The sequence below is a fragment of the Macrobrachium rosenbergii genome, chromosome 4 (genome assembly GCF_040412425.1).
Source record: "Macrobrachium rosenbergii isolate ZJJX-2024 chromosome 4, ASM4041242v1, whole genome shotgun sequence".
Classification (NCBI taxonomy): Eukaryota; Metazoa; Arthropoda; class Malacostraca; order Decapoda; family Palaemonidae; genus Macrobrachium; species Macrobrachium rosenbergii.
Genome location: NC_089744.1, coordinates 6887501 through 6900000, shown reverse-complemented (window position 1 = coordinate 6900000; position 12500 = coordinate 6887501). Strand labels below are relative to the sequence as shown.

The following is a 12500-nucleotide window of genomic DNA, read 5'->3' as shown; positions in this document are numbered from 1 at the left end:
GCGATTGCGGAGTAGACTCTCCGCCGGAAACGGTTATTGACAGCGGCCAAAATGTCTTTCTGGACAACAAAGAGATTCTCATTTCGACTGCCATGGCGCGAGCGGACGTGTGGAGAAAGGGCTCTCTGAAGTTGTGAAACTAAAGGAAAATCATCAACCTTTATACTTGGTAAATTGAAAAATAGAAAAAGAAAAAAAAAATGAAAAATGATTACTTTTGGGGGTAAAGCGAAAACAAAGGAGAAAACACAACAGAAAATGAAATAACAATAGCGGGTGCTTATAGAACAGACGATGCCTCGAGGTACCGTTATGAAGCAGAGACAAAGAACAGTGACCCTTGTTCTGTTTGTGGTAAGTCAGAAGATAGGAATTGGATCGAATGTAAACACCAACGGAACACAAACGGAATCTGACGGCGCCCAAGAATGTCACTCTCGCGATTGGTGAATAAAAGCATCGTGATGCGAACTTTACCAAAAAAAAAAAAAATCATTAGGATGGGTGAGAAATATTTTGTCAGCGATTGGGGAAGTTCCATTAGAACTTAAACAGTTCCGTTGTTTAATTTCTGTTTCACTTCATCCGTAATATTTTTTTTTTAGCCGTAATGAAATGTATCTTATATGCAAAGGTGCATTTTCAGGTCTATTTTATAGCTTTTGGTTTCTAGTTAGTCTAAACAGCGGTTATCTTCTTGGATCAACACACTAGACACTGATTTCATGCACTTTAGAAAATAATACTAATATTTTAACCCTTTAGTTTTGTCAGTTTTCGTATGCTCTGTTTTGTGGCAAAGTGCCAAGCCGATTAAACTTACTTCCTTTTTTTATTTTACATTTCATTGTTACCAACATATGTTGGAAATAATTTTTTCTTATTCTCATCTCCCATCATCAACATGATTTACTATACAAGAAGGAAACCTTAGCCGTCACACCACAATTAAGGTTAGTAATCTTATTTTGTATCTTGGCATATTTTCTAGAAGATATTTGTGAGGTTACTGTATGATGGAAAATTCTAATGTAAGACGATTTAAAATAACGTTTTTTCTCGTGTGATTTTGTTAAATACTGTCATTAGGTTGCCTTTACTATTTATTTACCAAAGCATCTCTATTATCTTATATACTTCACTGGACCCGGAGAAATCAATGATAGACGTATTGTGTATATAAACAATACGGTGAAAAGAGACATTAACTGGAAGACAGAACTAAGGTTCCTTCACGAATTTAAAAAAATTACATATATTTACCTACAGTCCCTTATGTTACACGAGTAACAGAGGTGTAAGTATTTTATAAACAGGATTTCCAGTAGAAAAACAGAGCAGGCGATCACTTTCATAGATATTCCACCAACATCAATAATCGCGAAATTAAAGTGCAGTCCGAAAGCCTGCGAATAGGTCTTTGCTTAATACCTCATTCAATAATAGACAAGCGAAGCATTCTGAATTGCTTTATTCATACAAGCCCTTTGGCTTTTCGATGGAATCCTCGCGTCACTAATAGCACTATTAGCAAATCCTTCGACTCCATTACTAAAAGACATAGGTTTCATAAATCAAACTAGATCCTTTGGGTTAAAAATAAACACTATTCCACAATGCAAAATGGCAAATACATTGTATCACAAAAGAATGTACGAAAAATAAAAAGATAAGTCAAGAAATAAATGAGTGAAGAATGAATGACGGAATCAGTGACAGAATAAATTTCAAATTATTTGAAAATACAAGTAGATTGAAAGTATCTTTAATTGATAAAGATAGATATTAGCAAGCGGAACATTGCAAACTACTGAAGACCCAGTAAGAGAATTACAGGAAAATTTAGATTAAAAAGTAAAATTAAAATTCTCTATTAGCTATTACAACTAAGATTTATGTCTTTTGCATATCATGGCATAATGAAACTATAGAAAAGTAATCCATATATATATATATATATATATATATATATATATATATATATATATATATATATATATATATATATATATATATATATATATATATAAAGTGATATGTTGTTTAACATTTCAGTATAAAACAATGTTCAGTTTTAAAGCAAAGAATGCATTTTTAGACATGTTCATATAAGTGTTACTGGAATTAGTCATACTGGCAAAACAGGAAGCCGTTTCTTTAAAGAAAATAAAAAAAAGTATGTATCTGCATGCAGACCTAAGCAAACTGCCTTAATCTCGGGTCAGCAACATCCAAACCGTGCCTGTTTGATTGCAAAGTCGAGGAGAACGATGTAGCTTCAGCTTGGAGTCAAAACCCTTGTGAGAGCAATATCCAAATTAAAATACATGCACCATGCAGAAGGAAGGCTAACAGAGACAAAGTCAAAGGAAATGTAAGTTGAAAGTGGAAGGTCTGACACTGATTCAACATAAAATCTTTTATTCAGTTCAGACGATCTGGGGTGTCCCGAATATAACATCTTGCTTCTCAGAAGCAGACTTTTCCAGACCTATGATGTGAGGCTTTAGAGATATGGCTCCAATGAACATTGGTTCTCAATAAAGATAACTTTGGAAAGCTCAGTTCGAAATAAAAATGAAAATGCTATTCATAGAATTTTTTAAATAAAACAAGGTCCATCTACATTCACAGTAACACACAAGATTAATCAAAATTCGAGAAAGAGCTCCAAAGGTAGACAAATACAACTTGAGGATTTGGGAAGAGTAGCATCATCTGCATAGCATTGTTTACCATAAACAGTATTTTCTGAGGGTCGTGACGTCCAAGTTTAACTTTGGTCAATATCCTTTCATCACAGTATTAAAATTATGAGCTTTTAGAGCTTGTTGCAAAATGTGGAATAGCAGTTCCTCCTAACAGTGTCATTCAACATAATTGCAGCAAGAATGAAATTTGTCATTCAATATATATCATTTATTGATCTACATATCCTAATATCAAATCCACGAGAATATCCCCGATGAATTGAAGCAATTTATAAGTGATAAATGATATTTATCATTATAAATTCCTTCGGTGATAAATTCCATTTATATATATGAAATATTGTATGATATATAAATCACGGTGTGATAAAAAATGTCATATATATATATATATATATATATATATATATATATATATATATATATATATATATATATATATATATATATATATATACAGTATATATAGTATCATTGTTTGTTCCCCGTGCATATTTTTGTTTTGTAAATAGGAAGACATAAATTCATTTATAACTCTATGTTGGACAAACAGCTTTGCAAAGAGAACATTCACTAAAAAAGACAAGTTTATCAGTAAAAGGGATCCTTGATAAGTCATTGGTTCAAAGAACTGGACCTTTGGACCCTTGCAGAGAGGGTTGAGCATTTTACAAGTACCAAATGAAATTCACTGTAGTCTTTATCAACATCTAATCTTTGATATGGAGCACCCTTTAGATCCTCTCTCTCTCTCTCTCTCTCTCTCTCTCTCTCTCTCTCTCTCTCTCTCTCTCTCTCTCTCTTTATCGCTTTCGGAGAATTTTGTCCCTCTTTTTCCTATTTCCCATTTCTTTTCGTTGTTGATTCTCTCACGGTTTTCAGCACTTTCCTGCTGATTCCAAAATGGACTCCCCATTTTTTATGTGTCGCGGAAATCTTTCAATAGGACTGTGAATGCGACCTTTGATCTCGACGGGAATCCCAAATATTTCCAGGTTCTTTTCTCGCACTTTCACTAATGGATTAACGTTGGCAGCGAGACACCTTATTTGAGAGAAATTACTTGCTATCGCTGGCCCACTGCTTTTAAACATGGAAACTAAAATGTACAGGATTTTAGCAGAACCTATGTTCACCAGTTAATTGGCAATGCCCGGTGTTATACAGGAAGTGTGGAACGTTCATTTTTCTTCATAGAGGAAGTGTGGAACGTTCCTATTTCTTCTTACAGGAAGAGTGGAACGTTCCTTTTTTCATACAGGAAGTGTAGAACGTTCCTTTTTCTTCATACAGGAAGTGGGGAAAAGTACTTTTTCTTGATACAGGAAATGTGGAACTTCCCTTTTTTCCCTACAGGAAGCGTAGAACGTTCCTTTTTCTTCATACAGGAAGTTAAGAACGTTCCTTTTTCTTCATACAGGAAGACTGGAACATTCCTTTTTCTTGATACAAGAAGTGTGGAACGTACCTTTTTTTTTTCCTACAGGAAGCGTAGAACGTTCCTTTTTCTTCATACAGGAAGTTAAGAACGTTCCTTTTTCTTCATGAAGGAAGATTGGAACATTCCTTTTTCTTCATACAGGAAGAGTGGAACGTTCCTTTTTCTTCATACAGGAAGTGTAGAATGTTCCTTTTTCTTCATACAGGAAGTGTAGAACGTTCCTTTTTCTTCATACAGGAAGTGTAGAACGTTCCTTTTTGTTCATACAGGAAGTGTAAAACGTTCCTTTTTCTTCATACAGGAAATATGGAACGTTCCTTTTTCTTCATACATGACATGTAGAACGTTCCTTTTTCTTTATACAGGAAGTGGGGAACGGTCCTTTTTCTTCTTACAGGAAGTGTAAAACGTTCCTTTTTCTTCATACAGGAAGTTAAGAACGTTCCTTTTTCTTCATACAGGAAGTTAAGAACGTTCCTTTTTCTTCATACAGGAAATGTAGAATGTTCCTTTTTCTTCATACAGGAAGTGTAGAACGTTCCTTTTTCTTCATACAGGAAATGTAGAACGTTCCTTTTTCTTCATACAGGAAATGTAGAACGTTCCTTTTTATTCATACAGGAAGTTAAGAACGTTCCTTTTTCTTCATACAGGAAATATAGAACATTCCTTTTTCTTCATACAGGAAGTTAAGAACGTTCCTTTTTCTTCATACAAGAAATGTAGAACGTTCCTTTTTCTTCATACAGGAAGTTAAGAACGTTCCTTTTTCTTCATACAGGAAATATAGAACGTTCCTTTTTCTTCATACAGGAAGTGTAGAACGTTCCTTTTTCTTCATACAGGAAGTGGGGAACGGTCCCTTTTCTTCATACAGGAAGTGTAGAACGTTCCTTTTTCTTCATACAGAAAATGTCGAGTGTTCTTGTTTCTTCATACAGGAAGTGGGGAACGTTCCTTTTTCCTCATACAGGAAGTGGGGAACTGTCCTTTTTCTTCATGCAGGATGAGTGGAAGGTTTCTTTTTCTTGCAGGAAGTGTGGAACGTTTTTTTTTTTTCTTCATACAGGAAGTGTGGAACCTTCTTTTTTCTTCAGACAGGAAGTGTGGAACGTTATTTTTTCTTCCTACAAGAATTGTGGAATGTTCCTTTTTCTTCGTTCCGGAAGTGTGGAAAGTTCCTTTTTTCTTACAGGAAGTGTGGAACGTTCCTTTTTCTTCATACAAGAAGAGTGGAACATTCCTTTTTCTTCATACTGGAAGTGTGGAACATTCCTTTTTTCTTCATACAAGAAGTGTGAAACGTTCTTTTTTCTTCATACAGAAAGTGTGGAACGTTCCTTTTTCTTCATACAGGAATTGTGGAACGTTCCTTTTCCCTCATACGGGAAGTTAAAAACGTTCTTTTACTGTTCTGTGAAACGTTCATTTTATTCCTATATTTCTCATCTTTGGCCCCTTTGTTTTGCTATGAAATAATGACAAGTTCAGAATTCTCATTTTGAACATTAAACGCCATAACCGTGGTTGCAAGTCTGAACTTTCACACTCCGTATTCATCGTTACTTAAAAAACAAATATATAAAATATATTTCGCACACTTACGGTAATGGTTTCACTGTTATACGACATCTCCACGACATCTAGGGAATAGTTTTTCCTTTTGCCTTTGTCAGTGAAGCTTATGTTACCAGTCAGTCCCTCAATTTCGACCTGGAAGAAATAGGAGAGAAAAAGGTTATGTCGCATTTATAGGAATTCTCATTAAATGAGATACATAGATAGATAGATAGACAGATAGATGTGTAAGAGATTGCCTTCTTATAATGGGATCTAAATATTTAATATGCCAGGCATACTCTCCTGAGCATAATTTCCTTTTACAATCTTAGTCTTGATCACCTGCTGAAAGACTGACGAATTTCAAATTACAGGTATTTTAGCAAACTGTTTATCTGTGTGTTGTACTTGTTTTACTGCTTTACTGGAAAAGAAAAGACATTGCCATTGCGCATTTAAAACTGATAATCATTCGTTACGAAACTGGACGTCTTGCAAAGTAATTATAAATATCGGCTACAGAGTAAACTTATGGAATTGAAAAAATTCACTAGGTAACCATTTTTTTCTGTCATGATGTTTTCTTTACTTCTTTAACTCCACAAGACAGAAAATAAGAAACTGAACCAGATTTGAATTCAGATTAACAAATCAGGTTGAAATAAAGCAAGTTTAATTACCGACGACGGGAAGGAAACCAGTTCACAGGGACACCACCTAACGAAAACAGGTCAAAAGGATTACAAGGTATAAGAAAATAGGGTTAATGAGAACACGTAGCAAAAATAACAGGGCAGACCAAATGCAATTAAAAGAAACCAGATGAAGAGACACCAGATCAAAGGCAATAAGAGTTAGGCAATGCTCTGTAATGAATGAAGATGGATTACAAGCTTGGAGAGGTCAATATACGTCAAGAAGACAAGTCGCGATAAGTGCAAGTCAAAGGAGAAGCCGCGAATGCGTGCCGCGAATCACGGTGTATTGCAGTATTCCTAGTATAATGGCGGGTGATATCGCTGTAACTCGATTTCTTTCCGGAAATAAACGAATCACTTCTGTCTTCCTGGCAATAATATTTCTTGATACCCGTTGACGAGGCCCCACCCGTTTTGTCGTGCATGAAATGTTAACTTTTTTCTGAGCTAATAAAGGCGTAGGTAGATGCCAGGCAACCAATACTAATTTGCAGTTAAATTCTCCTCTCTTACTTTAATGGTACAGGGATAAAAACGCGACATTGATGCTGATTGCAACAACAAAAGTGCCATTTGTTTTCAAAGTTTTTCTTGTACTGAATTATATTCATATGTGTTTCGCAAATATTTCAAATAAGACTGGCATTACCGATTCGTATTTGCAAATAACATTGCCTTCTCCACAACAGGAAAAATTAAACTTTTATTCAGTGTATTAATTGCGAGTTACTCAAAGAAAGAAAATTCGATGCGTCACAAAGATTATAATCGGACGAAGGTAATGGTAAAAACAGTTGCAGGTGTTGCTGATAGCGTGACATTATGAAGATATATTTTTAGAGAGAAACTTGTGTCCCTCCTGTTCACAAGTACAACCAAGTGTAAGGTCCTTATCCCACAAAAAGGCTTTTGAAAGGACTTTTCCCTTTTTCCACTCTTTTTTTTTTCAAACTACATGTACTTCGTATTTATCTTCCAACGAGTTTCGGTCCCCAGACACTTCCAAAAGAATCCGAACTCCTCTTCATTTTTCTTCACGAAGTCTTCCCGGGCTGGAAGCAATATCCCTTTATTTTGTATTCTATCTGCGAAAGAGCACGTATCAACCTGCCTTTTCAAAGTGATTGCAGCAATTTTTTTTCTAATGAGATAGGGGGGGCCCCACTGGCGGACTGGTGCCTAACGCTGTGGGGCTTTGTGGTCACAGTTTCGTGTTTAGGTTTTATTGCTTGAAGAGTTTTTTTTTTCTTATTTTACTTTTTTTTTTACTGTGTCATCATTCTTTATTTGTTCATGCTCCTGATTGCCTTACATTAAAAAATCTAAATACTGAAAGTTAAAGACTTTTTTTTTGCTTATGGGGCTCTCTCTCTCTCTCTCTCTCTCTCTCTCTCTCTCTCTCTCTCTCTCTCTCTCTCTCTCTCTCTCTCTCTCACACAATTCTCCTATTTGTTACGAAACTATCCAATAAGCTATGTTACCATGATAGTGCTGGAAGAATTTAATCGATCAACTTAAACTGGAAATTATAAGGAGTAGTTAATGTTAAATATGAAATATATTTTACATAATTAAGTGATGGAATGTATAAAGTCTAAGTCATAGTTTCTAAGCATTAGATGAACGTTTATCTCACAGTTTTCAAAGATAATTCCGGTTCTGGTTACGAAGAATAATAATTGCTCATACACACGCGTACATATACATTTATTTTTTCATTCGATGAGTATTGGAGACTGAGTTTATTTAAAACAAATTATACTTAGTTTTTCAGTTAATATTCAAGCACATGCATATTTGCCCCTTCTTTTCTTTATTGAACGATTTTTGAAAAAATAAATATCCCAAAATTGTGATAACACATATATATTCGGTTTCCTTGTTTATCCGAATAATTAGATATTCCAATGCAAAATAAATATTTACGTAATTAGCAAACGAGCTTATACATTAAAGTTCAAACGCTGTCATTCAAGACAGTTCAAATTGATTGTATACATAAGATAATGTATTTATGCTCCAGGTTGCGTATACATGTCTCACTGTATTTTAAGTTTCAAAAATTGTGTGTTTTGTTTCAATTATTCTTTTTCAAAAATTTAATATTTGTAACACGAATTAACCTCGAAAAAACATATGACCCGTATATTTCCTTCTCTTACTTTATCATTGTATGTTACGGTACTTCCCTTTTATTCTATATCTCTGTCTCGCTTTTCTCCGGCATCCGCGCTCGGTAAATGCATCATAGCCTGCTTCTCAAAGTAAGAATTTGGAAGGATCATCGTAAAAGCTCTGAGGTGGGGAATCCAAGCTCTGCTCTCAAATCTTTTGAGATGTAGGATGCAGCTTCTCAGCATATCCCCGAAATCGTCTTATCCACTGGCGAAGGCTCCGACAACACTTCCAGGAGATACGTCTTGACGCTCCTTCTCGAAACTTTCTGTAAATTCGAGGAGAAGCCTTTTTCGATTTTTGCCCATAAACTCTGCTGCCATTTTCGCTTGACATCCACAATACGTAAGTCATCTTGTTAGGGTTTAGAGATTTTTCGCGAAATATTTGGGAAAGTGTCATGAAACATCATGAAAGTTAGAAAGCTGGGAGGAAGTTGTTAGTTTATTCATATATATATATATATATATATATATATATATATATATATATATATATATATATATATATATACAGTATATATATATATATATGCATATATATATATATATATATATATATATATATATATATATATATATATATATATATATATATATAAAATAGTAAAAATCTCAATGGGTATAAAGGCATCTCATCTAGATCCTCACCTATTCTCAGGATAAAGGCTCACATATTCTTTGCATTTAATCAAGATAAGAATGGGCCTCTGAGAAACTCCGTCTCTCATATCTCTCCTGTGAAAATCTCTACTTATCTCTAGCCTCCCGCGCCATAGTTCCCATTCCAGTAAAGATGAGTCGCACAATTTCTAGCGCCTGGAGGAGCCTTCAAAAAACCTGATGCTATTACAGAAAAGCCGGTGTTACAAAACTGCTCGTATCACAAAAATGCTCCTTGGATTGGTTACGTATTGTTATGGATTAGCCTTTGAACTTAAGAAGCAGAAAAGATAAAATACGTGATTTAATGAGCAGCTCATAGACCCTAAATACTGCATGGGCCATTTACTATTCAGTTATGCCATTCCACCCAGTCACCACTAGCTCTCTGTCATCAGAAATGCTGGTGTTACAAAACTACTCGTATTACAAAAATGCTCCTTGAACTGGTTACTTGTCGTTATGGATTAGCCTTTAAACTTGAGAAAAATAAAACACAAAATATAGGATTTAATGAGCAGCTCATATACCCTAGATAGTACGTTACGCCATCTACATTTCATTTATACCATTCCCCCATGTCTCCATTTGCTCCCTCTCACCAGTTGGTAATTACTCTCAGTAGAGCCGGACAATAGCTCCCCTACCCCTACCTCGGCAAATGATGGAGGTAATAGCTACCGGGAAAGTGTTATGGCACCATTACCAGGATCTCTAGTCTAATTTGCAGTGCAAGATAAATGGTGTCCTAAGAATCCGAAACACTATTTGACGAGTTTTGATTTTATTTTCAACCCATAAATGCACTCTCGTCGCTAAACAAAAGCATCAGTGAGAATCATAACCTCAATGAAAATTTATTGTTACGGAGCACAAGTATATAATTAACAGAAAGGATTCCCATATTTGGCGCCATCGTTACTAAAGGTGACAATGACAACGGAGAATTGTCCGTGGAAACACGATGGCAAGCACGTCCGGAGGCTGACATCATGAAATACTTATACGAGCTCGAGGCTGCCAGGTATCATCTTTGCGACTGCAATGCCTAGCGTTTACAATCTGATCGAACGAGAGGTTGGTGTTATACAGTCAAGAAGTGCGCTCCGGGTCTTATGTAACAATCAGTCAGAGACTACCATCTCTGGACTCATGTACTGAATACCATAGACAGCTTCGAAGATAAGGATTTGTAATTGAGAAAGAAAAAAGTATAAGGGAAGGGGAATTGCAAATGATCACTTACGCATTGCATTTCGGCTTTCATACAAGAGCCAGGACACCCGCCAATATAATTCTAGATTTCAGGACTGCAAACCAACTACTAGACGGATAGTTTTCAAAATGTTTTTCAGTTATGACAGTGTTAGTTCTAGTGCACCCGTGTGAAATCACTTCCCTCTTTTCAACAGATTAACTACTCGGAATAGTCTAAAAGTAAAAATAAAATTTCTGATGCAACAGCCAAAACCTGGTGACGTTTTCTGAAATTATGGAATCCATTTGCCACAAAAATGAATGGGAAGTCACGTGAATGGAATATTGCATATTATGGCATATCTTTATTATTATTATTATTATTATTATCATTAACATTACCTTCCTTAGGATCCTGGTGATCTTTTCCCCATGCTCCCACGTGGACTGCTCGGCTTGGTTGAAGTCGCAAGTGATTCTCCGCGGGGTCTTGAGTTCGGAAGCCCCGTCGAAAGATTCGGCCATTTTTCTCTGGAGCCTTGCTAAGGTCTCGCCTACAACCCTCACCGCGTCGTAAATGAGGGCAGATTGCGCCTGTCAGAATCGGGGAAAGAGCTTTTCTTTACTCGTTTAAGAGAATTTCGTTCATTCTACATTATTTTACCGACTATACTGATCAACTATATATCAGCTATATATAAAAATAAACAAAATGGACATAGTACAGCAAAAAGAAAAATCAATAAAATGCATTGTGAAAGGGAAACAATTCTTGGGAGGGAAGCTATTTAATGTAAAGCTTAGGACACTGCAACCATGAGTAGGCTGATAAGCATAGAAATTAGTACAGCTTCTTATACAAAATTCTTATATGGTAAGGTATTTACTACCTCTAAAAACAAAAGTAATAAAAATTGACCTTGTAATTTTTATAACGTCAAATCAATACTAGGAATTTTTGTAATAAACTGCAAGGAATGTGTGTTGATGCTCATGAAACAAGAATTTATTGATAAATTTCACCAATAAATTTAACCAATATAAATTTGAGTACTTCTTCAACTGAAGCTTATAATAAATGTGGAATCCTTTCACGATCTTAAACGCACCAAAGGGAGTTATGTGACAAAAGACACTGGGAATTTTTTTATTAGTTCATAGCCGCCGCAGATGGTTGAGGACATCTAGCAAATTTTTTTATGAAGAGAACTGCTCAGAGACATTCTTTATCTTCTTAGAACACGGAGTCATGGTGGGTGAAAAAATCAACCAAATTGAAAAATAATGAGTAATGATTCCCAAGCTTTCGCATCATGAGTTTGATAAAAAAAAATGATTTAGTTATGGTGAAGTAAATTTATAAAGATTGACATGTAATTATAAAAGCAACATACATACATAAGGAGGTGTTAATTTATAGCAGACAATATGATATATACGTATTAAAGTAAAGCTGAAACCTCTTCTTGATATAAGACGCATTATATAAGAGATGATTGAGAAAAGGATTTTTGTGTGATGAATTATGCATTCCCATAAGACAATTTAACCAGAATCTCACTTTAGATGCTAAGTGGTACAGCAACCGTAATAAAAACGGTAATATAAAAGAGAATCGAGATGACAAGGGACGTTGCGTACTGTCTGGAAGCTCGGACCAAGGTACCTTCCTTCTGCATTCTTATATAGGCCTTGGCTATGTTTGTTGCACCCAAGCAATACAATAATAATAATAATAATATTTATTGGTAGTAGACCCTCTTTCAAACATAGTGTTGAATGTTATGGCTGCATCAGCTGCATTCAAATAATAATAATAATAATAATAATAATAATAATAATAATAATAATAATAATAATAATAATAATAATATAATAATAATAATAATAGATGTAAGGACATAGTGCTGTTGTGGACCTATACATAAGTAACATCTATTGCCAAAAAAAGATATGCGTAAAAAGAAAGGGGAAGTGGGATATAACGCATGAAACTCAGAGAGAGAGAGAGAGAGAGAGAGAGAGAGAGAGAGAGAGAGAGAGAGAGAGAGAGAGA

The 12500-nt window shown here is 35.1% G+C and overlaps 1 protein-coding gene across 1 annotated transcript in view; it reads right to left on the bottom strand.

The window, feature by feature from the left end:
* LOC136830233 (glutamate receptor 1-like) overlaps positions 1 to 12500 on the bottom strand; it is a 252374-nt gene that overhangs the window by 35506 nt on the left and 204368 nt on the right. Inside the window, exons 8-9 of the mRNA XM_067089536.1 lie at positions 10847 to 11038; positions 5758 to 5865 (exon numbers count right to left, since the gene is read on the bottom strand). Of these exons, the coding sequence (XP_066945637.1) occupies positions 5758 to 5865; positions 10847 to 11038 (300 nt within the window). The remainder of the gene's footprint in view (positions 1 to 5757; positions 5866 to 10846; positions 11039 to 12500) is intronic.